General features: G+C 39.2%; 1 protein-coding gene across 3 annotated transcripts in view; it reads right to left on the bottom strand.

Moving 5' to 3' along the window:
* Window positions 1–1,360: 1,360 nt before the first annotated feature.
* LOC126268064 (hepatic leukemia factor-like) overlaps window positions 1,361–27,296 on the bottom strand; it is a 574,619-nt gene continuing 548,683 nt past the window's right edge. For 2 of the 3 annotated variants that reach the window (XM_049973499.1, XM_049973501.1), the window contains 4 exons: window positions 22,112–22,475; window positions 16,515–16,630; window positions 10,849–10,986; window positions 1,361–5,153 (listed from right to left, as the gene is read on the bottom strand). In XM_049973499.1, coding sequence (XP_049829456.1) covers window positions 5,067–5,153; window positions 10,849–10,986; window positions 16,515–16,630; window positions 22,112–22,475 — 705 coding nt within the window. In that variant the 3' untranslated portion in view covers window positions 1,361–5,066. The remainder of the gene's footprint in view (window positions 5,154–10,848; window positions 10,987–16,514; window positions 16,631–22,111; window positions 22,476–27,296) is intronic. The other variant, XM_049973500.1, reaches the window with a different exon arrangement.

Here is a 27,296-nt window from a genome sequence, read left to right as displayed (position 1 = left end):
ACATTAAAAAGCGCAGGAGATAGAATACTTCCTTGCTTAAGCCTTTGTCTTATTTCGAAGTATTCAGAGTTCCCCAGTGGTGTTCTAATTCTACAATTGTGGCCTCTGTACATTGCCTTTATAACATCAATGTATCCATCTTCTATATCTATCTTCTTCAGTTCTTCCCAGAGTCTTTTGCTGTCAACTGAGTCATATGCCTTTTCTATGTCTATAAAAACCATTATCACCCTTTTGTTATACTCCCAACTTTTTTCCATCAGTTGACGGATAGAAAATATCAGGTCGATTGTGCTCCTTCCTTTCCTAAACCCATGCTGTTCTTCACTCAGCTCCTTTTCTATCTTTTCACTTATTCGATTTAGTAAAATTCTTTCAAAAATCTTGGCTGTATGACTCATGAGGGTTATTCCTCTGTAGTTTTTACAAAGTCTTTTATTGCCTTTCTTGAAGATGGGAACAATGTCTCCTATTCTCCAGTCATCAGGTATTTTACTATTTCTCCACACGCTTGATAGTACTCTATACAGCCACTGCATTCCAACTGGACCTGCTGCTCTTATCATGTCCACTGATATTTCATCAGGTCGTAGGGTTTTCCCCCCATTCATCTTCTTCACAGCTTTTTCCATTTCTTCCCGTGTAATTTGTCCTTATTCTGCTTCCCAACTTCTCTTAATTTCTCCATTATTTGTTGTTTCCTCATGTACCTGCTCCTCAGCGTTTAACAGCTTCTTAAAATGTTCTTTCCAGAGATCTTTTATGCTCCCTGGATCTTCAATAATGGTATCGTCCTCTGTTTCCATCTTTACTGGTACTTCAGAAGCCTTCCTTTTATTTTTCATCATTTTATAGAACATTTTCTACTACTACTACTAAATTTGTGTCAAACTAGTGGTTTGTGTCATAACACTTTGTGCATGCTGTTCACAGGCATTTCTAGTTATGAAGCAACAGCATCATTTTATTAAACATTTTCTCATATATTGTTCTTACCGCAGGTTTCATTTTCTCCCGTAGTCAACCACTACACTGAGAACTAGCCATTTTCATTCACACACTGAAAGGTTACCAACTCATAGCATCTCAAGAACCGATTTGCTTTTCTCTTAAATGACCTATGCCTTGAATTTTTTTTATTGGCTCAAAATGACAGGTATTTCCATTCTTATAACTGTTTTACTTTTTGGTTCACATTTATATACTCTGGATAACATCAGCAATCTGTTATTTAGTGATTCAGACAAAGAATTTTTGCACTACATAATTAGAAAAATGTGTAGTACGATGTAGAAATGTATATTGTAAAATTATTGGATGGGCTGGGCACTGGTAACTTAAAATAGAAAAAAAAAACACATTATTACTTTCAAACACTTGTGTTTCATGGGGAGTACAACTTTTATTCATAAGCAGCACATAACAAGCATGTAAAGTCCATTCAGTGCAATTCTTAGTACAAAGTCAAATTTTAGCTTTCTGTTTCTCAGTGACTATTTTAACTATTCATGTCACACTTTTCAGTTTTCATTTTTTTGCCTATCATGTTAACCATTTATCTTAAAACTTCTCTGATGACCAACTGGCATGAGCCAGACAATGGAGACATACAGGAAACATTTTTTTTCGATGAAAGTAACAAATATTACTTCAAATAAGCTGCATCAAAAACTAACACTCTGCATTGTATATGTAGGAGATACAGCACAGCCACATTTATATAACAAAGTACTTCCATTAAAAGTAAAATATAAAAATCGTATTTCTGCATAACGCAGCTGTATCTAAATGATGTTTTCACACAGTTCATGCTAGTCACAGCACTGAGGTAAAAGTGATACATTTCAGAAATCACTAAAATATTCAAAACTGTTGTTGCACAATAAACAAAATAATGAAATAAAAATAAAAGCAGTGAAATCAATACTTTATGTATTTCTAATGGGGCAAGTTGTATACATGTTACTAGTGAACTTGTATCCACCACTGAAGCAGTACCCTAACATTAAACTGTGAAAATGTTTTAGCGAGTCATATTTGCATAATTTACTATCAGTTTTGCTGAAACTATGAACTACTAAACTCAGTAGTTGTCAGTATACTTGATTTCACATGGCAAATCTCCTATTATTGTATGCGTAGTGTTCTGTTAAGGCACCAGAGTGAATTTCAAGCTGTAAAGGAAACCCCAGTTCAAATGTAACATTTTCCCCAGATAAAAAGCCTGATATACAGTTTTGGTTTCATCCTAACCAAACAGAAACACTCCTTGTTTGATTACTGTGAAATATGCACAAATTAAACAACTAACAACATTTACATCCTTATGGAAGAAGTGTAATAAAAATATAACTCCATTAACAGTGATCTGTATCCTGTTTCTCTTCACACATTCTTACCGAGCTTTACAATATAATCATACAATAACATTATAAATTTATTCCAACACCATTTATATCAAGACTGATTTCTCACCACTGAAATTTCTTGTAGTACTAACTATAAAATCAATACTTTCTAACCAACAACGTGGACCAAGCGGCATGCATTTTCTGAACACAAGCTTGGACACACAGTATTCAGTTCCCATTAAAATGCTTAATAAAATATATATATTGTGTGTGATGTAAATATATTTGTATATTATATATATATATATATTATATTTATCTCATAGACATCTATCAGAAATCCATGCTATATTTCTGCACTAAAACAATTGAACTGTTTGGCTTAGTATATTTCAACATATATACATTTTTATTTTGAAGCTATTCACATAAACAAAATCCAACCTCAACATATCCAACATCAACTTTTAAAAAGTAAAGCTAGATATTCTATTGACAAAGTTATCTGTTAATTATGATTCACGAGTTTTAAAACAAAAATGTGGAAACAATATTACAGGCGAGAACTTTACCTACAGAATACAATGAAACAATAACATGCTTATTTTGTATCAGCTTCTAGCTGACAAATAGTCAGTGATCAATTACTTACAACATACATGAAAAAGTTTATACTACTTTTCAACAACATGAATTAATAACATGAACATTTATACTATGTTCAACACAGACCAATGCGCCCACTACACAAAGTGATTTAAGTTTTAACAAAGAGACGATTCCCCTTTATACACACATCTATACTAATATTTTGTACAAAATATCAGCTACACCAATTTGGTTTTGACTATATGGTAATAGCAGCACACACAGAGAGAGAGAGAAAGAAAGAAAGAAAGAAAGAAAGAAAGGAAAGAAAACTTAAAATTCACACCAGATTATTTTGATATTTGGGCAATAAGCTATATGTATTTACCAGTATTTACATGAAAGCATACACAAACCATGGTTACACTTAAATCATGACATGATTACTTTAGGTGCTATCATAGTTGACTTTGAACATTACTATAAAAGGTTATTTACTATTTGCTCAATTGTATTTGAATGCGTTCCTGCCAGCAGCAACGGCTTACACACATAGATAGATGCATAAAGTGTAGATATCTCTTGACACCAGTATTTCCGGCCTGCCGGTAAATAAGTTTTATGGAATATGTAAACAGAAACAGCGATAACAGTTGCTTTATATTTATGGAGGAAAAGAACATACTTTATACAATTGTTTGTTATTTATTCAAACATTTAATTAAAAATATCAAACAGCCAGAAAGAGAAAACAAAACATATATTTACGAATAATAAGAGTGAGTTCTTGTCAGAATTGATAAACACGGAGGAAACTATGGTAAAACCTAGCAAATTTACATTCAGTGTCCTTGAGAAACCTTTCTTCATTAACTTTTTTTAAACAAAGTAAACCCTTAGACAACTTTCTTTTATATTCGTAATGGATACCGGTAATATCAAGGCACAGCTTTCTTGTCAATTAAGTTTGTGTACAGTTGCTCTGTCCACATGTGATAAAAGTGCTACAAGCCTTTTTTTATTAACAATGTAACAAGGATGCCAATGGTTTCATAACAGAAATTTCTGTTAGTCTACTTCATGATTTGCTACTCACACTTGTACAGTGATTTAACAATCCTAATTTATTTGTTTTATTCACTCCCAGATGTCTTCAACATATGTATCAACCTGTCTATTTTCTCCTTGTGTATATTTGTTTCACTCTGAGAATCTAATCAGTACCCTGTCTGTTCTATGTAAAGTGCTCAGTTTTGAACTAGCTTCCTCAGTGCATAACAATGTCACAATTAATCATGTGTGTGCACATGTGTGTTTGCTTCATGTGTAAATACATAACAAGTTTGATATCATTTCATCTGAGTAAATGTTACTATTCATATATATTGAATTAAAAATATATATATATATTTCTGAGCATTCTAAAATCCTATACCCTGTCATCAGTTAAAACAATCACAAGTCTACACTATGATACTCTAAATTACAATAATATTATTCATGTACAGATGTGCTCATGTCTTGACTGTTCATTAACAACAGACATTAATGTACTTAGACAGTAAAATACATTGTCCCTGTATGAATGGATGCTACTTTAATGAATAAGATTTTGCATTTTTTTAAATGTGGAGGCTGGTGGTTAATAGCTGCCAGAACTGTGTTACTTATTTACCTCCTAGATAGCTTCTGCAGTTGGTGACAAAAGCTGCTTTCTTTAAAGGTCAGAAGCACATAAATTTCCAATTGCTCCATCATGTGAAACTGGTGATAGGTATGACACATGAAATAATTGCTGCCAAAAGTCATTTTGTTCCTTTTGACAAATGATATTAGTCCATTCTTGTGGCCACCTCACCTCATACTGTAAACACTGAGATAATACATTAATTGCAACAGTTCAGCTGAATTACAATGAGTTTTCAACATATTCAGCAGTAACTATTGTGGTCACAATTGAGATGAAATAAGGTTCAACTTCCAGTTATGCATGTATAATTAAATGGAATTCAAAAAGTTAAGCATTCCATCTCATGATATAAACATATTTGCTGTGTGAGTCTACTTTGTTTTAGGAACTGCATCAATATTGTGGACAAGGTGGCCATGTTAGACTTGTGTACCCAACTACACATCTGTGAACTTTGATAGTTTGTCTCTTAACAGCATGTTCTCTTTCTTCAATCGGTCCAGCTCCTGTCGTAGGTTCATGTTCTGAAAAAGAAAATATAAAAATTAAAATCACAGTTAAAATGTAATAAGTGAAGTTTGCTGTCAATGACATTATAAATTTTTAATATATGACTCTCCTAATAAACTGAACACTTGAGTTTCAAGAATATATGCTACAGTTATGCTGCTTTCATGATAAACAGGATGTATAGTTTCCTGTTATTCATTTATCAGATGTGATGTAGTTATTGTTATATTTTATCAGGAATTACTGGTAGCATTCAACCACTTTAATTGTATTAACCCACAACAATAACATCAGCTACTGAGAATCAATTCTCTCATCACCAAGTTGTCAACATTTAGCTAATGTGGTTAAAGCATAGAAATCTATTAAAACACATTTGTGTCTTTCATAAAATGAAATAAAAAGATGTTGGACTACAGGTCTTCATCTTACTTTAAAACTGCCCAAGAACTGAGGACCCGAAACACAATATAATTTATGAAAATTTTATTTATAAACACTGCACATATGATGTTAAGAGCTTTTAGTTCTGACTATTGACAACTTGATGATGAGAGCACTGTCTCCTGAAAAGTAGTGTTGAATTGTGTTAAGTACACAAAAAGAAGTTGATTGCTTCCAGTTATTACTGATAATGTAAAATTTGTTCCAATTATTACATTATACATAACAGTAACAAAATGATTAATGGTCTGACTATCTGCTACATGGCAGAAGTATTACGTGTTAGACGGGCACATAAATAAAAACTGGAATGTAGTAGCTTAAGATGTAAATGTTTGGTCTTCTTCAGAGCACAGAGACCTATACATACACACAAATCTTCATTCTCCCATCAAAGAAGGCCGACTGGATTTAATTGAATGAGTGGTTATCTTCAGTTACTTCTATTCTGACAACTATTTTGCAGTTGTGTATAGATGTGATTACAAGTTCCATTTATTAATTTCATCAAATGGAAGAATTTAACTGCTTTCAAATAATTTTAGATATCTTGCACATTAACATGTAATGTCAGAAAAGTAGAACCTGGTACAGTCAGTCTGCAAACCGAAGAGTGAATAGGCAAGTCCCCACTCTGTCTATACAGCCATGTCACAAAGAGCACCTAAAACCTTTCCCACAAACTTACATAGACCATTCCAAGTGCAACTTTTGTATCAGTGGTGACAGTATGTACACCAATAAGCCAAAACATTATGGCCAGTGCACACCACAATATTGGATGCTACCTGCTGGCACATGACGCAGTAACAAATGTATGTAAATGGAGTGACACAGACAGGGGTCATCATAGCAAAGACTGCAAATGGGGAAATCCACTGAGGTAAGTGACTTTGCCAAAGGGCAGATTATTATTATTATTATGCAGAGTCTGTGAATGAGTATATTCCTTTATGAAGGTCTTGTCAACAGTCAATCAAAGCAACAGTCACAATTCTAGGGATGAGAGAGAGAGAGAGAGAGAGAGAGAGACTGACTTTGGGCAAATATGGTATAATGGTATGCATGAAAAAAAAATCTACTTCAGAAATCATTTAAGCTTTTATGATCCACCAACAAGCAAATAACTTATTGGGCATGACTGATAGTTCTATCAATGGTCTGCATGTTCTCAGAGGGGCTTGTAGGTAACGGAAATGTCAAGTTATAGGTCAGCTAATTTCACTGTTTTGGAACCTGCACATTATAGACTTGTAAAATGTTACTGAATTTACCTAAAAAATTAGTACAATATCCAAACTAGCAACTGAGAATGTTGGTGTCTTTGACACAATATGACAAGATAGAAAGAGTGAAAGGCTGGGGTCCTACTTCACAAGAAACGAACGATTGAAGAAGTGAGAATATGTAAAGTGTCCAGAAACACACAGAGTTTGACGAAATGTAAGGGCAGGAGATGTGCCATAATGGTCATCATCTATCATGACTATGCATTTCTAGAGGAAAATTCTAAGAATGACACAATGCAAAAGCAAATTGTCATGGATAACAACCTGGATGTGGGAGGATAGGAGCTATTACCAGTTGCAAAGCACTCAAATGATCCACAACAGCAAAAAACTACCACAAACTTTTTACCATTTATTGGGCACTGTAAGTTTCATTATAATTATGTATATGTTCCATATAAAAATCACAGTAGCAAAAATTACAGAATGCAAGTATCCTCAGTTGGATGCCCACTTTGAAGACCAAAAGTTACTGTCGTATAGACAGGCAATTTTCCAGATTATTTACCAAGCACAACAAAGAAATGTCCAAAAAGAGAGTATGGAGTAACCATCATATGTAGATGTAGAAGATGAGGCTTTCAAAAACAAACATCTTACTCATGTGTAAAATGTGAAGTCCCATTGTGTGCAGCACCATATTTTAAAATTTTCTACACTGAAAATGACATGAAATTTTGCTAACATAAAATGCACTTGCTTCTTTAATACATTCTATTTCACCTTAATCCATTTAAATTTCAGTTCATAGATTAAAATCAAAAAATGTGTTTTCATGAGTTAGCAAGGCATATGGTGTGCTATTGCCAGCCTACAGTAAGTGAGAACAACCCAATGAGGCACAGGTACATGCACATAAAATACACACTTAATCTTTGTGCTGGCTTCCAAAATTATCTAATTAATCACCCATTTCTGGTATAGAGACGAGGCATCAGTAGTATTTGGACAACACTAATTGCATATTGCTGGAACATCTTGAACTTACATAATATTAGTGACTGGACTAATTTTCACTCTCATGTGAAAGTCATGTAGAAACATGGACAATGGAAGTCTGTAGGTGGAAATAATTTCCATGCACACAAAAATGGCTATTTTCCTATTTAAACATGTTAGATGTTGTGCATTTGTAGACTTAGAGAAAGCTTTTGACAATGTTGACTGGAATACTCTCTTTCAAATTCTAAAGGTGGCAGGGGTAAAATACAGGGAGCAAAAGGCTATTTACAATTTGTACAGAAACCAGATGGCAGTTATAAGAGTCGAGGGACATGGAAGAGAAGCAGTGGTTAGGAAGGGAGTAAGACAGGGTTGTAGCCTATCCCCGATGTTATTCAATCTGTATATTGAGCAAGCAGTAAAGGAAACAAAAGAAAAATTCAGAGTAGGTATTAAAATCCATGGAGAAGAAATAAAAACTTTGAGGTTCGCCGATGACATTGTAATTCTGTCAGAGACAGCAAAGGACTTAGAAGAGCAGTTGAATGGAATGGACAGTGTCTTGAAATGTGGATATAAGATGAACATCAACAAAAGCAAAACGAGGATAATGGAATGTAGTCGAATTAAGTCGGGTGATGCTGAGGGAATTAGATTAGGAAATGAGACACTTAAAGTAGTAAATGAGTTTTGCTATTTGGGGAGCAAAATAACTGATGATGGTCGAAGTAGAGAGGATATAAAATGTAGACTGGCAATGGCAAGGAAAGTGTTTCTGAAGAAGAGAAATTTGTTAACATCGAGTATAGATTTAGGTATCAGGAAGTCATTTCTGAAAGTATTTGTATGGAGTGTAGCCATGTATGGAAGTGAAACATGGACGATAAATAGTTTAGACAAGAAGAGAATAGAAGCTTTCGAAATGTGGTGCTACAGAAGAATGCTGAAGATTAGATGGGTAGATCACATAACTAATGAGGAAGTATTGAATAGGAGGGGGGAGAAGAGAAGTTTGTGGCACAACTTGACCAGAAGAAGGGATTGGTTGGTAGGTATCAAGGGATCACCAGTTTAGTATTGGAGGACAGTGTGGAGGGTAAAAATCGTAGAGGTAGACCAAGAGATGAATACACAAAGCAGATTCAGAAGGATGTAGGTTGCTGTAGGTACTGGGAGATGAAGAAGCTTGCACAGGATAGAGTAGCATGGAGAGCTGCATGAAACCAGTCTCTGGACTGAAGACCACAACAACAACAACAGATGTTGTGAATGTATGTTGTTCTTATGTTATTAACATCTAATGTATTAAAGGCGTAACATAGAAGTACCAAAATTTACCATGATGTATAATATACAGTTAATGTGTAAAAAATTGAGATATTTTTGTAACTGAATGTAATGTGGAAATGACATTCACACTCCAGCTGTATGTAAGTACTATAATACTTTATAGCACATGTCACTCAGCAACTTACAACTGTTTCAGTTGGGTCTATGTAGTAATCATGGAATTATTTTTTATTTAAACAGTAATCTCCAACTTTGAGCACTAAAACATGTAACTGAATGCAAATCACCTGAAGGTTGGCACAAGCCCAAAACTGGTCACACATTTAAAATCATCTTTTATTGTGACTGGTAGTGGTTATTATTCTACACCTGATATTGTTTCATGTTGTGAGAAATTTATAAAGCCAAGTTAAATGTGTTGATGGAGATACCGAATTATAATAGTTACATTAGGACATGAGAATATCGAACAATAAAGACAAGTGTCTTATATGAGACTGTCAGGGGACTGAGGTTGTCCAGCACATTTTTCTGAATATTTTGGTATAAGGGTCCTATGGTCTCTGGTAGCTCACTACACAGTAATTACATAATTACAACTTACTCAGTTGGTCAGCCCAGTTACATTTATTCCTGTGATTACACTTTACCAAGAATGAAAAAGCCTGTAATATGTAATCATTAAAATGTAAAATGACACAAAACACACAATGTAATGGAATAACCCTCAGACTGATGCAAAAATACTATGATGGGGTTTCCATAACTATGAGAACAGCTCAGCATCATGCTGTTGCACCTCTCCTCCATTGTATTCAGTAAAACCATACACAAGGTGCATATTTGACAACTCCTTACCAGTAAACTTATCCATATTACTGTCTGTCACTGTTAACATACAGCTTACAAACAGAAAAGTAAATCCAAGATGAAACTGAGTTGTAATGTATGTAAGCTTGATGGCAAAGAGTAAAGTGGGCCTTATTACTGCCAGCAGCCAGTATTTTGAGTGAAGGGAACAAGTTTCTTTCTAAACAAGAAACACAACACACGCCAACAACAATTCCACCATTGCGCAGATATTTTCCATGCCATACAGATACATTAAACAATTTTCATGAAAGCTATTATATTAACCATTCAGGATGTACGTAAATAGTCTCTCCTGTTCACCTTTACTTAAGATACTCAAATTTCATATTTTTCTATAAGCTGAGTGTTGATTACATCATTAGAAACATTATAGTGCTGCATCTTATGTAACTAACAACAGCTGAATACATATGAATGTTGGCCTAAAAATACTTTCATCAATAAGATTTAAGAAGAGCTGCTGAGAGTGTTATTTAAAATTGAGGCCATTAGGGGCAGGGTATAAAGATTGGTCTGGAGATTTGGCACAGCTTTTTTGAACGAACCGTATGGCACTTGCCCAACACAAATAATGCAAGGATGGGGATTTGTAGCCCTCTACTCCTGAATATCTATCCAGAGCCAAAACAACACTGCTATATGACTAGTTCACACTAAAGCATTCAAATATTCTGTTTACATGTTATAGTGAATTTATAATGTCTCTTGAGGTATACAGTACAGTGGAAGGAAAGGCTATTTGTTATTTCAGAGTTAAATAATTCCTGACAATCTTAACTTTTTCCTTAAACAATTTGGCATTATCATTTTATGTACATGGATTTTCTGAAATTTATTTTCAGCTTGCATACACAGCTAAGTAAACACTCACCTCCTTCTCTAAAAATCCTGCACGCAGTGCTATTTGATTTTCCTTGACACGCCTTGCATCACGAGACCTCTTTGCTGCCAAGTTATTTTTGCGGCGCCGTGCCCAGTACTTTTCATCCTTCATATCATCCGGAACAAACTGAAAGTTAAACAGAAAATTCTATAAAACACACAAAACTGATAGAAGCCAACATAAGAGGTGTTTGTAAACAGAAAGAAAAAAAACTGAATTTTTATAAGTAAGTTGTGTCTTTTGGTTTTTAAGAAACTTTTCAATTATAACATTGATTTTAAACAATCATTAGAATCTGGTAATTGGGTGGGCTATTTACAGGTTCTATGCACCTACAGTTAGTGGTTGGCATACAGAGACTGTAAAAAGAAAATGTGTGATGTGTTACAAGGATATCATTAACTGCACACTAATAAAGAATGAAATTTTTATCATGTATGCAGCAGACCCCACTTATTAGACAAATTAGAAAATGAGAGTATTTATCCAACCCACTGATATCAGTGGATATCTAGCATCTGAATACGCTCTTTTCAGTGGTACCCACTCCTCTTTACCTGAACTGCTTACTCCAGGGTTTCTTATAACAGTATACACACCCTGAAGGAACAAGTTGTCAGTAGATATTATATAAAGAATTAGAAACATATGAAGATTAAAAGTAAGACCTATTATTAACTACTACTCCTTTATATATGCTTTCCGACCTTCTGTAATCTGGGATACAAAATTTCTGACAGAGAATTTTATTATATGTAGTCATTGCACACCAGCCGACAGAGAGATTGGCCTGGGACCAAAAACGATAATATTAAAAAGTGCATTGTAGGTATTTTTACATTACAGCCAAAAATAAAAAATCGAAGTTAGCAAATGACATATTGAACTATCCCCTCTGCAGCACTGCAGAAACTTATTGCCCAAATAAGTTGAACTCTACCTTGTTTGCATATGTTAGAACAAGCACTCAAATTTACAACACTGTCAGTACTATCCTTACATGTGTCAGCTAAAAGAATAAAATAATGTTAGTAGCACTTGGTACAGTGGACTTTGATGCTCAGGATTTGGAAATTTACATCTAAAAGTTTCTCTACTGGTTCTCACTGAAGCTCCTGTGAATATAAGGTCAAGTGAGAATGTAAAACACAAAAACCCAGAAATGTTTGGATCTCTGGATGGATGCAGTGACTGTGAGATGGAAACTACTCAAAATTTGTCAAGTAACCCATATTTTCTAAAAGAGGTACAATGGTGCTTGAGAGGTGCTTGGGTGTTGGATGGGATGGTGTGGTGTTTAACTCCACAATATCTTAATGAGGTGGCCACTTGTAATCTTCTGATGCAAATGTGCAGAGCTGTAGTGGCTCACCAATGGCTGTGAATTGGCGAGCTGTTACGTCTTCCTACAATTGTACCTAAAGATAACAAGCAGCTATATTGCTCAAATCATTGCAGTTTCCATAACACTGTCTGACACAATGTCAGAGAACCTTCCATGCAGTTTTTATGTCAGAAAAGCTTCAAGAATACAATAGTATTTACCACTGACACATGTGCTAACAATTATTTTCCTTTGTGGAAGGTTCTTGTTATGTTAAGTACTCCAGTAAGACATAAGGGAATTTTCTTTTTAAGCAAACAGTAAGGTGGGTTGAGAAACATGTTATTGGTCTAGGATGAAGGAGAGAAAATATGGCTTAGAAGCGGTTGTAAGGAGGAGAGTCTGTAGTTGGAAATAAGTGGCTGCTGAATCATTTGTTATGTAGTGGTGACAGATTTTACATCAAGATACATTACTTTGAATGGCTTGCATAATTTTCTGAAAAAGTAATCTTTACTTTTTGTGAAAACAGTTATTTACAAAGGTAGATGTCTCTTGTCTTTACAGTGAACAATTTTAAATTATGATAGTTGGCAACCACTGTGATCATCTAGGTGAAATGGAAAGAGCATATAAACAGTGTGCATAGCCACTTCTAAACTCTCATACTGAGACTGGGGACTTACAGTGCAAACCATATGATAATTGAGAGTTGTACACTGGGTAATATATAAAAGATGTAATGGAAATAAGAAGGCACCAGAGGATAAACTAATGACTAAGGCTTGCCTTTGTAAACTACTGGGAAGTTATATGCTTTATTTGATGACTTTGTGGACCCTTTGTGCTACCTAGCAGTAAATGGGAGGCAGACAGTGTCAAAAGAGGAGAGGAAGAGCACAGGACAAAGTCTTATAGACTCTGCACAGAAAATGCACTGTATTTTAAGGAGAGATACAGCTCCAAATTCTCATTTAATAGGTAACTTTCAATTGATATAAAATACATATATTATATTTATTATACACGGTCATGTTCACACAAACATTCTGCTGTCCTACAATTAGTAAAACAGAAGACACCATATTCTGGACTTGAGGATAGAATGGGAAGCTCCTGTGGAAAGCAAATATTTATGACTTCCTGCAGAAACTGAACATTACATTTAATTTGAGAATATTCATCACAGTTCACACCTCTAGCATGATGAAACCTGTTTACTTTTCATTCTTTCATTCCTTGATGTTACGTGGGACCATATTTTGGGACAAGCCAGGGCAACAGAAAGTGAGCCACTCATGCTACTAACTTATTAATTTCAAAGATATATGAAACAGGCAAAATACCCTCAGAGTTCAAGAAGAATATAATAATCCCAATTCCACAGAAATACAGTGAAATGTAGAACAAGTGAGGCAATACTGACTCTAAGACTTATCATAGAAGACAGGTTAAGGAAAGGCAAACCTACATTGATAGCAATTGTAGATGTAGGGAAAGCTTTGACTGGAATACTCTCTTCAAAGTTATGAGGGTAGCAGGGGTAAAATACAGGGAGTGTAAGGCAATTTACAATTTGTACAGAAACCAGATGGTAGTTACAAGAGTCGAAGGGCGTGGTAGGGAAACAGTGGTTAACAATAGAGTGAGACAGGGTTGGAGCCTCTCCCCCATGTTATTCAATCTGTACAGTGAGCAAGCAGTAAAGGAAACAAAAGGAAAATCTGTAGTATGAACTACAGTCCAGAGAGAAAAAATAAAATCTTTGAGGTCTGTTGATCACATTGTAATTCTCTCAAAGATAGCAAAGGTGTTGAAGAGTATTTGAATGGAATGGACAGGGTCTTGAAAGGAGTTTGTAATATGAACATCAACAAAAGCAAAACTAGGATGATGGAATGTAGTCAAGTTAAATCAGTCAATGCTGAGGCAATTATGTTAGGAAACAAGAAACGTAAAGTAGAAGATGAGTTTTGCTACTTGGGTAGCAAAATAACTGATAATGGCCAAAGTAGAGAGGATATAAAATGTAGAGTGACAGTGGCGAGAAAACCATTTCTAAACAAGAGAAATGTGTTCATCAAGTATAAGTTTTACGAAGTCTTTTCTGAAAGTATTTGTATGGAGTGTAGCTATGTACAGAAATGAAACATGGGCAATAAACAGTTTAGACAAAAATAGAACAAAAGCTTTTGAATTGTGGTGCTACAGAAGAATGCTGAAGATTAGGTGGGAAGAGATCAAATAACTATTGAGGAAGTATTGTACAGAATTGGGGAGCAAAGAAATTTGTGGTACAACATGGCTAGAAGACGGAATCGGTTGGTAGGACATAATCTGAGACATCAAGGGATCATCAGCTTAGTACTAGAGAGAGAGAGAGAGAGAGAGAGAGAGAGAGAGAGAGAGAGAGAGAGAGAGAGAGAGAGAGAGAGTGTGTGTGTGTGTGTGTGTGTGTGTGTGTGAGCGCGCGCGCGAAGGGAGGGGGGGGGGGGGAGGAGAGAAAAATCCTAGAGGAAGACCAAGGTATTTATATCGTACGCAGATTCAGAAGCACGTAGGTTGTAGTAGTTACTTGGAGATGAGGGTAACTAGCGATCACCAACTTAGTACTGGACAAAAGTGTGGCGGGTAAAAATCCTTGAGAGAGACCAAGATATTTATACAGTAAGCAGATGCAGAAGGACGTTGGATGCAGTAGTTGCTCAGAGATGAGGGGTACTGCACAGGATACAGTAGCCTGGAGAGTTGCATCAAACCAGTCTTTGGACGGAAGACTGCAACAACAGGTCTCTATTTAATAAGATGGGGAACTGTCCCTGGCATTCATTAAAATCATTAAAATGAACGGTACTATCCATTCTGTGAACACAAGACAGATAAATTATCTTTGTGTTGTAAACTTACCCTCAAATACTATTTACATAATATGCAGCACTATGGAACATACAGTTTCTATGGCCTTCCATAAAAGTTGGAGGTTGTTCTTGAGAAACCACAAATTTACAAACACAAGCTAAAGTAGATCCCCTGAATTAGTTGTGAAAGCGTCTGTGTGCACTTATGAGGTACACTTTCACCTCACTATAGGTGAATGTCACTCACCTTGAAGTCTGTGTGACCTATTCCTCCAGTTCCTCTCTCTTCCCTGAGGAAGAAACTAATAGTCCCGAAAGCTAGGACAGTGTCATACACTTTTCTTTTGTATGTATCTATAATTAATACTCAATATTTTGTCTCCTGAAGATAAGAACCACCAGAAGTTCTGTCTCATAATTTAATAGTTTTCTCAAATGAAAAAAAAAATTATATTTAGGTTCTCCTTGGAAAACTATTTGCTTAGAAATGAATTAATGCTCTATTTTCAGTCACTTGATACCACTTTAACATTCAGTGTAGCAGTATAATAATGGACTGTTATTTGTTCTGTCACTATGAAGAAAAAATCCTGTCACCCACAAGTGCATACCAGTTAATGCAATTATCGATGCACAAAATTAATAACATCTAGTCATATCTCCTTTTATGTTGGCAATGTGCCCAAAAAGATCTGCAATGTGTCTTGATATTGTTCCACTTGCAATGTGGTTTTTACTTAAATTACTTCTGTTGAATGTACCTATGATGGAAGAGAAATAGAATTAGCTGCAATTTGCACGAAGATGCTACGAGAAGAGACGGGCATCTGGATGCCCTTTTAATGACTTTACTTATGTCTTTTTATTTTTCATCAGTGTGGAATGTTGATGAAAAATAAAAGTGTGGTCAAGACATAAGTAAAGTTATTAAAAGAAATAGAATTATTTACTGTAAGCCTTCTCAATGTCTATGTCATTCTATTTGGCACTCTATTTACCAGTTTTGTGTCTGTCTGTTTTCTCCAAGTGTACTGGTGCATCTTTCTATAATGCACAATGAGAAAAGATTCTTATAGTGCTTTTTTATTTTGTAAAAAAGGTAAAATATAAGTGTATAAAGCTCATATGACACTGTTTTCTTCTTGTGTAGTGCTTTCGTGTATCTGCATCATCTGAATGAGGCACAGAAGAGAAAGGAGAAAAGGACCTGCTGCCTCACCAAAAGTCTCATTTCAACTAATGGGACAAACCAAAACTCTATTTAACTGCCAATTGTAAGAGACTTCATTACTATTGTACTAAGATGCATCTAGGGGCTAACTTAAAAAGTTTAACAATTTGCAACATTGTCCTACGAGGACTTTCCTGTTTCTCATTTGGTCTTAAAAATTAAGAGCATTCGAACAACAGTGCATAGTTTTGACACAACAGAAAAGTAATTTGTTATTAAAAATGCACATGTTTACAGGTACCTGCTTTCTGGACTTCTTGATCATTGGTTGTGGTTTCAGCTCTTCGTCCGAAAAGGCTCTCGTCCGAGGATCGAAATCACGACCAGATGACGCCAGGGACAGTGCTGAGGACAAAACTAAAAGTTTGAATTGCATAAAATATTAGTAACATGCTGACGCTTAACTTTTAAACAATAATATCTTAAACTAACAAACTAAAATTATGGAAGATAGTTATGTAAGTGACCAAATTGGCGACTGCCCTGTGTACCGCAATTGTTTCTACAAATTTTCCATGATTTTGTATTTCCACATCACAAGCTTCAAAATGCTAATTACACCAAAATCTGAGTGTCATTGTTTTCATGTTTGAATTCCTTCTAAATGTGAGTGGTACCTCTGGCTTCAATTTCACTCTTCAGAGTATTTTGTGCTCCCTGAATACCCACTAAACCGAGCGAGCGAGGTGGCGCAGTGGTTAGACACTGGACTCGCATTCGGCAGGACGACGGTTCAATCCCGCATCCGGCCATCCCGATTTAGGTTTTCTGTGATTTCCCTAAATCGCTCCAGGCAAATGCCGGGATGGTTCCTTTCAAAGGGCACGGCTGACTTCCTTCCCCGTCCTTCCCTAATCCGATGAGACCGATGACCTCGCTGTCTGGTCTCCTTCCCCAAACAAACCAACCAACCAATACCCACTAATTCTAATGTAAAGTACTTACTCTAGGTCAGCTTAGCAAAATGAAACAAACTACACACAATTGCGATTAATACACAGACAAATGTAACCCAGCCATATCATCGTACATTGCTAATTTGTTGCATGTGATTAATCAAGCTCATATGGGAGACTTCTTGGTAGATTAAAACTGTGTGCAGGATGACTGAACTGTAAAGCGATTAAACAAACTAACTGACAGCACAACACAACAGTAACTACGTAATTGCCCAATATTATTGTAGGTCCTACATATTATTATTATTATTACTTAGTGGTTATGATCAGGCACGAAACATTGCAAGCCTGCAATCATCTAATTTGTGTCAGTTGAGAGATGATTTACAAATAATAAAAATAGTGTACTCATGTTAACTTGGTTGATTTTACAAGGGGGTGTAGGGGGAGGGGGGGAGGGGAAGGGGAAGTGGTGCAGAGGAAGCATAATCTGTAACAAGTGTCTACCCTCAGTGTGGATATAAGAAAAAGTTCTTAGAAGTAAGCAGCAGTAGAAGTCATCTCATCGACTCATTACTTTGTGATTTAATAAAAGACCTACAAAAAATAAATATCACTTATTTCCATCATTTTTACAAATAAAAGTGTTCAAAGGAAATTCTTTTTCATTCTAAAGCTTAGTCAGGTGCTAAAGTTGATGGTGATTGGGGGGGGGGGGGGGGGGGGGGGAGGAGGAGCAGATACCAGCTAATATCTGATTACTGTTAGGGGTAACGGACTCAGAAAATGTGGGAGCCAGAGATCAAGAGTTATTTAGGGTTGTTGTAAATAAGTTCTTAGCCCACCAGTGACACCATACTTTGAATATACGGTTCATCTTGGTCTCTTCAGAACTACTTGCCTTTTTTCAAATATTTACTAGCATAGGGGGCCAGAGAAATTCATATAATAATGAAATATAAGTAGTGTGTCAAATCGACTACTCGAAGTGCGTGGGCCTATCGTACCTTCATGTAAATCAGTAAACAACCACGGCGCGAGTGCGACGTCTGTGATCCATAGATTGTGCGGAAATCTTAAATTTCCGAGGGTGGTGCAGCTGCGCATGCCCAGAGATGAGGGACTGGCGGTGTCTAACATCGGAAGTTATAACCTATTCTGCTAGAGCTCAATACTACTATAGAATTATTTTGTGGTTTCGTGTCTTCTTAATCTTTATTATGTTGTTTGCTTTGTTTTCGATTCACTATTAAAAGTTAATTCCTACTAGCGTTTCCTAAAAGAGAGGTGAATAACTGAAGCAAAAAGTTATTTGCATTTCACAAAGAAAAAACTTACGTTACACAAAAATAATAACGTAAATAGATAAAATATTTTAACGAAAATTATTGCAACAGTTAAAAAGTATGAAAGATTGGACGAGAGAAATAATTTTCGTTGTTATTTGCCACTTTGCGAGAAAACAAGATACAAAGGATACAGCAAAAAGGCGCTATTTACTGCGTTCTACGTTTTTAGCACATCCTCGTTGTGTTATGGATGAGACGACGGGCTTTACATTTCCAACTTCTAATAAGCGACTCTCCCAAGGCGAACACGGCAGATGCCACAACCCTTTCCCTTCTTTCAGCGGAAGAGGGGCAAACAGAAAAACGAACAAGTGTCTCAGCTTACTCATGGATACACGACCGTTTCTGAAGAAAATGACAGTCAAAATTTTTGAGACATTTTATATGCCTTTCAGGCGTAACTAGCTTTGTTGAAACTTTGGCACAGTTGGTAGCATGGCGGCTTCATGCTTTTGCGCCCTGTGTTCGAAATCCAATTATTGTTTTCATTTTATTTTGTTCTTCCTCATTTCATGTCCGCAGACGGCTACTGCACGAATGTTTGCTATCAAATTAGGGTATACAAGGGCGTCGTATCAATTGTAAAATTTCAACTGGGTCTCACAAAAGTGTCATACATTTATTATATTATATATGTGTGTGTGTGGGCCCTTCCTGGCTGTCCGCTTTGAGAATTAATTTGGGTATGATATGTTTCCCTTACTCATACCATCAAGAGGACAAAACCAGCTGCGCAGATCAGAATCGATTGAATACAAGCTTCATAGTGCTCTGCTAATGCCGCAGAGACTGGCAGGAACGGCGGTTATATTAGTCACTGGGCTATTGGCTGATGTCGTCTCACAGCCTTCTCTGGTGTGCACCTTCGTGCCGGCGCTTGTTGATAGGCCGGAACACAGTCCATTCCAGGTAAACACAGCCTACACCATTATTGAGCTACCACCAGCTTTTAAGGTGCCTTGTTGACAACTCGAGTCCATGGCTTCGTGGGGTCTGCGCCACAGTCGAAGCGTACTTTCAGCTCTCACCAACTGAAGTCGGGTCTCATCTGACCGGGCCACGAAATTCCAGTCGGCTTGTGTCGAACCGATATGGTCAGGAGCCCAGGAGAGGCGCTCCAGGCGACATCGTGTTGTTAGCAATGGCACCCGCGTCGATCGCCTGCTGCCACAGCCCATCAACACGTCCCCTCATTGATTTCTGCAGTTATTTCACGCAGTGTTGTCTGTTGGCGACACCTGTACGCAAACGCCGCTGCTCTCAGTCGTTAAGTGAAGGCCGTCGGCCACTGCATTGTCCGTGGTAAGAGGTAATGACTGAAATTCGGTTTTCTCGGCACTCTCTCGACACTGTGGCTCTTGGAATTTTGAATTCCGTAACAATTTCCGAAACGGAATGACCCATGCATCTAGCTCCAGCTACCACATCGCACTCAAATTGTCAACTCCCGTCGTGCGACTGTAATCACGTTGGAAACCTTTTCACATCAATCACCTGACTACAAATGGCAGTTCCGCTTTTTTTTCCTTTATTGTTATTTTGACACCTTGTATAAAGGTAGGCCGGCAGCGGAAATAGTACGACGCTCTTCGGCCATAGATAATACCTTTATTACAAGTGGAGACATCGAAAAACGAAACAACACGGTGGATAGACAACAGTAGACACATAAATTTAAGAATACATGAAGTATATTGAAAAACTAGAAGCCCGCCTCGATTGCGAAAGAAGCACCTAGTGTTAACCTAGGTTTCGGCGTAGATAATTACACCTTCTTCAGAACAATAAAACCCACAAGTGCCTAAGAAGACCTTTGTCAATGATTAAAAGAACACCGTAGCTATAGATTTATAAAAGAAAAAAGGAAAACACAAACAGTACAGATGTACAAAGTCTAAACCGTTACTTAACATAGTGGTGTAACCTCCACCTCACACTGGCCTATGTTCGAACATAGGCCGGTTACAGCATTAAGTTAAGTAATGGTTTAGACTTTGCACATATGTACTGTTTGTGTTTTCCTTTTTTTCGTTTATAAATCTATAGCTATGGTGTTCTTTTAATCATTGACAAAGGTCTTCTTAGGCGCTTGTAGGTTTTATTGTTTTGGAGAAGGTGTAGTTATCTACGCCGAAATCTAGGTTAACACTAGGTGCTTCTTCCGCAATCGAGGCGGGTTTCTAGTTTTTCAATATATTAACCAACGATTGGTGACACGCTACGATGTTGAAGGTTCTTAAATGCATGAAGTTGTTCACAAGTGCGGCGCCAAAGAAAAACGTTCAGCACTCGGGCACTAACAGAGATGACAGAAACGGCACACGTGAACGAAGGAGGACGAATGACGAAACGCTGAATCACCAACACGATGGCACACTGACAATGATCTCCGGTGCGCGAAATTTCACTTTACGTGTACGAGTCTGCGGACCTGCCAAACGGGAAAAGGTGGGGGAGGGTGTAGATGCCAGTGGCAGAGGAGATGGGAGGGGGAGGAAAGAAGGTAGCGGAAGCCCGGGAGGAGGGAAAGAAGGGTGAGAAGGTGCCCTAAGGAAAAAACACAGGGTGTGGAAGGGGAGGATCAAAGTTGGTAGGAGGGGTAGATGGAGGGGATGAGGGCTTCGTCAGGGAGGGGGAGTTGGTGGAAGCCACCTTGGGCGAGGGTATGGAGAGTGGAGAGTGTGAGACCAGGTGGGACGTGGGAATACAGGCGCGGCAGTGGATGGGTGTGGGAAAGGATGGGAGAGACAAGCGGGTGAGGGGGATCAAGTTTACGGGGGGTGTAGAGGATCCGTATTTGTTTGAGGAGAAGGAGGAGGTGCGGGAACAGAATAAGGTCACACAGGATTCGTGTGGGGGAGGGGAGACGGATGCGATACGCGAGGTGGAGCACATGGCGTCCTAGGATTTGAAGGGATTTGTAAAAAGTTGGAGGGGTGGAGATCAAATGGTTCAAATGGTTCTGAGCACTATGGGACTTAACTTCTGATGTCATCAGTTCCCTAGAACTTAGAACCACTTAAACCTAACTAAGCGAAGGACATCACACACATCCATGCCTGAGGCAGGATTCGAACCTGCGACTATAGCGCCCGGCCAATGTGGCCGTGCGGTTCTAGGCGCTTCAGTCTAGAACCGCGTGACCGCTACGGTCGCAGGTTCAAATCCTGCCTCGGGCATGGATGTGTGTGCTGTCCTTAGGTTAGTTAGGTTTAAGTAGTTCTAAATTCTAGGGGACTGATGACCACAGATGTTAAGTCCCATAGTGCTCAGAGCCATTTGAACCTTTTTTTTGCGACTGTAACCGTCACGCGGCTCCAAACTGTAGCGCCTAGAACCGCTGGGCCACTCCGGCCGGCGGGTGGAGATCGATGCAGGGTGGGTATAGCAGAGGATAGGGCGGATGAGGTTATAGGTGTGGAGGATGGTGGAGGGGTGCAGACGTGCAGCTCCGCCAATGCACTGCTCTTTTATACCTTGTGTACGCGGTACTACCGCCATCTGTATATGTGCTTGTAGCTATCCCATGGCTTTGGTCACCTCAGTGTAGTAGTGGCACAAGAAAGTCGTTCGCGTGGTGCGGTGCTTACTGGAGTCGGCCGGCGACGGCGGGTTGAGCGGCTCGGTGTCGGGCGTGCGCGGCTCGCAGGGGCTGGGCGAGCGCTCGCGCTTGGCCACCAGGTCGAGCGTGGCCGCGGGCCCCGGGCCGGGCGCGACGGCGACGACGGGCGCGGCCGCGGGGTGCGCGTGCTGGTGTGGGTGGGGGTGCGGGTGCGCCAGCGGGTGCTGCGGCGCGTGGTGCGGCGCGGGCGTCGCGGGCGGCGCCGGCAGCGCCTGCTGCGGCGGCGCCGGCGGCTGCGCCTGCTGCTGCTGCGCCTGCTTCAGGTGCTGCGTGCCCGGCAGGCCCTCCACCGGGATGCCGTTCTCCGACAGGAACTCGTCCAGGTCCACGTACTGCCAAAACCACACCGTCCGCACTCGTCAAACACGTACTCAGCCATTACCTACTTCCTACATGGTGACAATTATTGAAGTACACTACTGGCCATTAAAGTTGCTACACCAAGAAGAAATGACACGATAAACGGGTATTCATTGGACAAATATATTATACTACAACTGACACGTCATTACATTTTCACGCAATTTCGGTGCATAGATCCTGACAAATCAGTACCCAGAACAACCACCTCTGGCCGTAATAACGGCCTTGATACGCCTGGGCATTGACTCAAACAGAGCTTGGATGACGTACTGCCCATGCAGCTTCAACATGATAACACATTTCATCAAGAATAGTGACTGCCGTACTGTCACGAGTCACTTGCCCGGCCACCATTGACCAGGCGTTTTCAATTGGTGACAAATATGAAAAATGTGCTAGCCAGGGCAGCAGTCGAACATTTTTTCTATCCAGAAAGTCCCGTACAGAACCTGCAACATGCGGTCGTGCATTATCCTGCTGAAATGTAGGGTTTCGCAGGGATCGAATGAGGGGTCGTAACACATCTGAATTGTACTGTCCACTGTTCAAAGTGCCGTCAATGCAAACAAGAGGTGACCGAGACGTGTAACCATTGCCACCCCATACCATCATGCCGGGTGATACGACAGTATGCCGGTGATGAATACACGCTTCCAATGTGCGTTCACCGCGATGTCGCCAAACACGGATGCGACCATCATGATGCTGTAAACAGAATCTAGATTCATCCGAAAAAATGACGTTTTGGCATTCGTGCACCCAGGTTCGTCGTTGAGTACACCATCGCAGGCGCTCCTGTCTGTGACGCAGCGTCAAGAGTAATCGCAGCCGTGGTCTCCGAGCTGATAGTTCATGCTGCTGCAAACCTCGTCGAACTGTTCGTGCAGATGGTTGTTGTCTTGCATACGTCCCCATCTGTTGACTCAGGGATCGAGACGTGGCTGCACGATCCGTTACAGCCATGCGGATAAGGTGCCTGTCATCTGGACTGCTGGTGATACGAGGCCGTTGGGATCCAGCACGGCGTTCCGTATTACCCTTCTGAATCCACCGATTCCGTATTCTGTTAACAGTCATTGGATCTCGACCAACGCGAGCAGTAATGTCACGACACGATAAACCGCAATCGCGATAGGCTACAATCCGACCTTTATCAAAGTCGGTAACGTGATGGTACGCATTTCTCCTCCTTACACGAGGCATCACAATAACGTTTCACCAGGCAACGCCGGTCAACTGCTATTTGTGTATGAGAAATGGGTTGGAAACTTACCTCATGTCAGCACGTTGTAGGTGTCGCCACCGGCGCCAACCTTGTGTGAATGGTCTGAAAAGCTAATCATTTGCATATTACAGCATCTTCTTCCTGGTGGTTAAATTTCGCGTCTGTAGCACGTCATCTTCGTGGTGTAGCAATTTTAATGGCCGGTAGTGCATATAAAAAAAACATGTAAATTAGTTGCAAACTACGGCGTCCACACATTTCAACATGTAAACGTCACTGCAGATATTCGGATTTAGGATATGATGTTTGATATGCCTCGATTAATAACATATTCAGGGAAATTATGCCGTGGTCTAAGGCATTTCACTTCAAAACACGACGTTTCCTCCCCATCTGCACAGGACATTTTCAAGGTGGATCGTAGCTTTTTTCAACGTCCGATTCAGTAGCGAGCCAGGTGTGACTCGGATCCCCCTTGAAAATGTCCTTCGCAAATGGGAACGAAACATCAGGTTTTGAAGTCAGATCTCATAGACCAAGGCCTAATTGCCCGGAATATTTTATTGATAGTGAGAATTCCTGTCGTGAAAGTTAACATTTTACAAAAAGTTTGATATGCCCGCCACCACTGGCGATGATGCGGCGCGGACGAATAGCGAAATTCTGCTTGACCCACCGGCAAGTACCGGAACATCAATGCTGTCGCTGTCCTCCTGAATGGCTGTTCTCAGCTCAGCAATTATTTTGAGGTTATTGCTGTACACCTTGTCCATAATATATCCCACAAACAGGAGACGCTTGTGTTCAGATCCGGAGAATATGGCGGCGAATCTGGGTACCCTAGGACCAGAAAGCGGTCACTAAAGTGCTCCTCCAGGACTTCAAACACTCTCCCGCTTCGATGGGATCGAGATCCGTCTCCCATGAACCACATCTTGTCGAAATCAGAGTGCCTCTCCATAATGAGGATGAAATCATCTTTCAAAACCTTCACATACCATTCGGTAGTCATCGTGTCATCACGGAATATCGCACCGACTATTCCGTGACTGGACACTGCACGGCACAGTCACCCGTTGAGGGTGAAGAGACTTCTCGGTCGCGAAATGCGGATTCTCTGCCCCCCAAATGCGCCAATTTTGCTTATTGATGAACTCATCCAAATGAAAATGGGCTTCGTCGCTAAACCAAACGATATTCACATACTAATTCCCATCATACCCCGCGGCCAACCGTGCACTTTGAACATGCTAACGCAAATCGTTCGGGAGTTACGACCATTTTGTTTCATACAATTCAATAATTGCTACCCTGTAGCAGTCTACAGTCTGCTTAAATGTCAATCGTGACGATGCCTTGTTGCATTTTATGTAGTTATGGAGAAATATTTTTACCAAAGGTTTAAAACTACCAAAGACGACTACAAGCAAGCATAGACTATGGTAGTTTTCCTAGTAGCTTTGGCCCGTTAAGGCCATACCTGCATTACCTGTATGTTATGTGTGTTGCGTACCTATCAGGTGTTACCTCGTAACTATCGCTTTCTTTAAGTGGTGTTCACATGGGCATGTTTAAGTTCGCCAATTGACATTTACCTGCGCCAGTGACCATTCACATGGGCATGAAAATTTTCAGTCCAAGCAAGTCCGGTTTACCTTTTCGACATGGCACCAACTGAATGAAAACAGCATTGCAATTCAAAAAGTTACATAACGCTTGAATAGGGATTATGAGATGAAATGAGTTACGAACATCTATAACGCTAATTACTGAGTTGGAAAATGAGGACGAAGCATTTTTAATTGAACACACGTTTTGAACATTTACTGAGACTCGTAGACACTTATACCCAGAGGAAAAATTCTCTACTGCGGGATGCTATTCCTGCTCGTCTACAGTTGTCTTGCTTCAGGCGATTCATTTGCTTCACTGCAACATACTTAACGCATCCCTAAACCTACTAAACCTCCAATTTCCAAGTTCATGTCCGAATTAATGGATGCAATGCATGAGGCATTAAAAGTTCTTCACAGAGTTCCAGAAATTGCGCAGTATACTGTAATGGCCACTTTTTTTGTCACTGCCATTGTATTTCAGACCTCGGCAACTAAATCTGCAGGATGTCAACTCTCGAACAGACGAAAACAGACAGTAAGCCATTCGCCATGAAAAGCCGTCTTGCGAAGACGATGAAAAAGTTGTGCGGGGAAGCCAACATGCGCAAGTAAGTAGACCTAGCTTCAACTTTCATTTCTAAGCGCGCCAGTTGCGACGACGTGCGGTTTTGGGTGTCCACACGCGCATCTTTACATGTTTAAGTCAACGTGCGCCAACGATACGTTTTTGTATGCGTATCATCTCCTGAATCCCGAAGAATTGCGCACGAACATGCAGAAAAATTTAAACAGATTTTAACGAGCGCCACCCGCTGCATGGTTCTTTATGTGGACGTAGGAGACTTAAATCCCGCAAGAGATTTCTCACTAGTGAAGTGAATGAGCCTTCGAAGGACTACCCTGTCTCACGAGAAATGCCCAGCGGCAGTACATCAAGCTGGAAGATTTGGAGAACACTGAACCGCATCAGAAAAGGTGTAGCACCAGTTAAAGCAAACCTCGTCAAATGGGGCTTCAAGGACGAAGGAGACAAAAAATGCGACTGTGGTGAAGTTCATGATATGGAACACCTTCTACAGTGTTCCATCTGCCCCACAAGGTGTACCCTTGACGAACTATGGCTTGAGAAGAGAGAAACATTGGACTTGGCCCGACATTGGGCTGAAAGGCTTTGAAACAAATCTCCGGACACGAAAAAGTAAAGTAAGTGTATGCGATCAGTGTCTTACTGGATTCCCCTAAAAACCGGAAGCGGTAAGCCGTCTAGAAACTGAGTGAGGATACATGAAAGGCTGCGTAACCTACGAAACACTTATGTCCTACATCGCTGTCCTCCTGCCTGTTACTCAAAAATAAGCATTATTCATAGCAAAATTGAACTTGGCGATGTTAATTTCGGGTTTTATTCGAAAACTGTTGATTTCTAACGTGAAACAGAGGGATGTTGTAGTAAAAATAAAGAAAACAATACAGTTTTATCACACAACGCTAGGAAGTACAATTTCCTCAACAAATAGGTAAAATAAAAAAAACGCAAAACGAAAATATACCGAAAACGTCGCTTCAGTACTTCGCCAAACTTACGTAAAATGAGTTTACTGATAAACAGCTTTCGCATTTATCAGTAACAGCAGGAAACGCTTACCTTTGATCTTGATGAAGAACGTTCTATTGAGCACAAAATAACAACAATACTTGTATATATCTGTTCATGTAATCTGTACTTGCATCAAAAGTAATTCTTTGGTTAAATAAAAGCGCAGAAGTTATGCGATCAACTAATTTTTATTACTTATAAAGTGCAATTTAGATTGTCTAAGAACATAAAATTCACAGTGGACTTACATTATCTTGAGTACTTGTTTGACTGGTGCATCAATGTCGAGTTCTTAATTTTAGCTATTAGAATACTTTCTTGAACTTATGCTCCACAGTCATTACATATGTAG

Source organism: Schistocerca gregaria, chromosome 4 (genome assembly GCF_023897955.1).
Source record: "Schistocerca gregaria isolate iqSchGreg1 chromosome 4, iqSchGreg1.2, whole genome shotgun sequence".
Classification (NCBI taxonomy): Eukaryota; Metazoa; Arthropoda; class Insecta; order Orthoptera; family Acrididae; genus Schistocerca; species Schistocerca gregaria.
The sequence above is the reverse complement of the archived record's forward strand: the minus strand, read 5'-3'. Positions and strand labels throughout refer to the sequence as shown.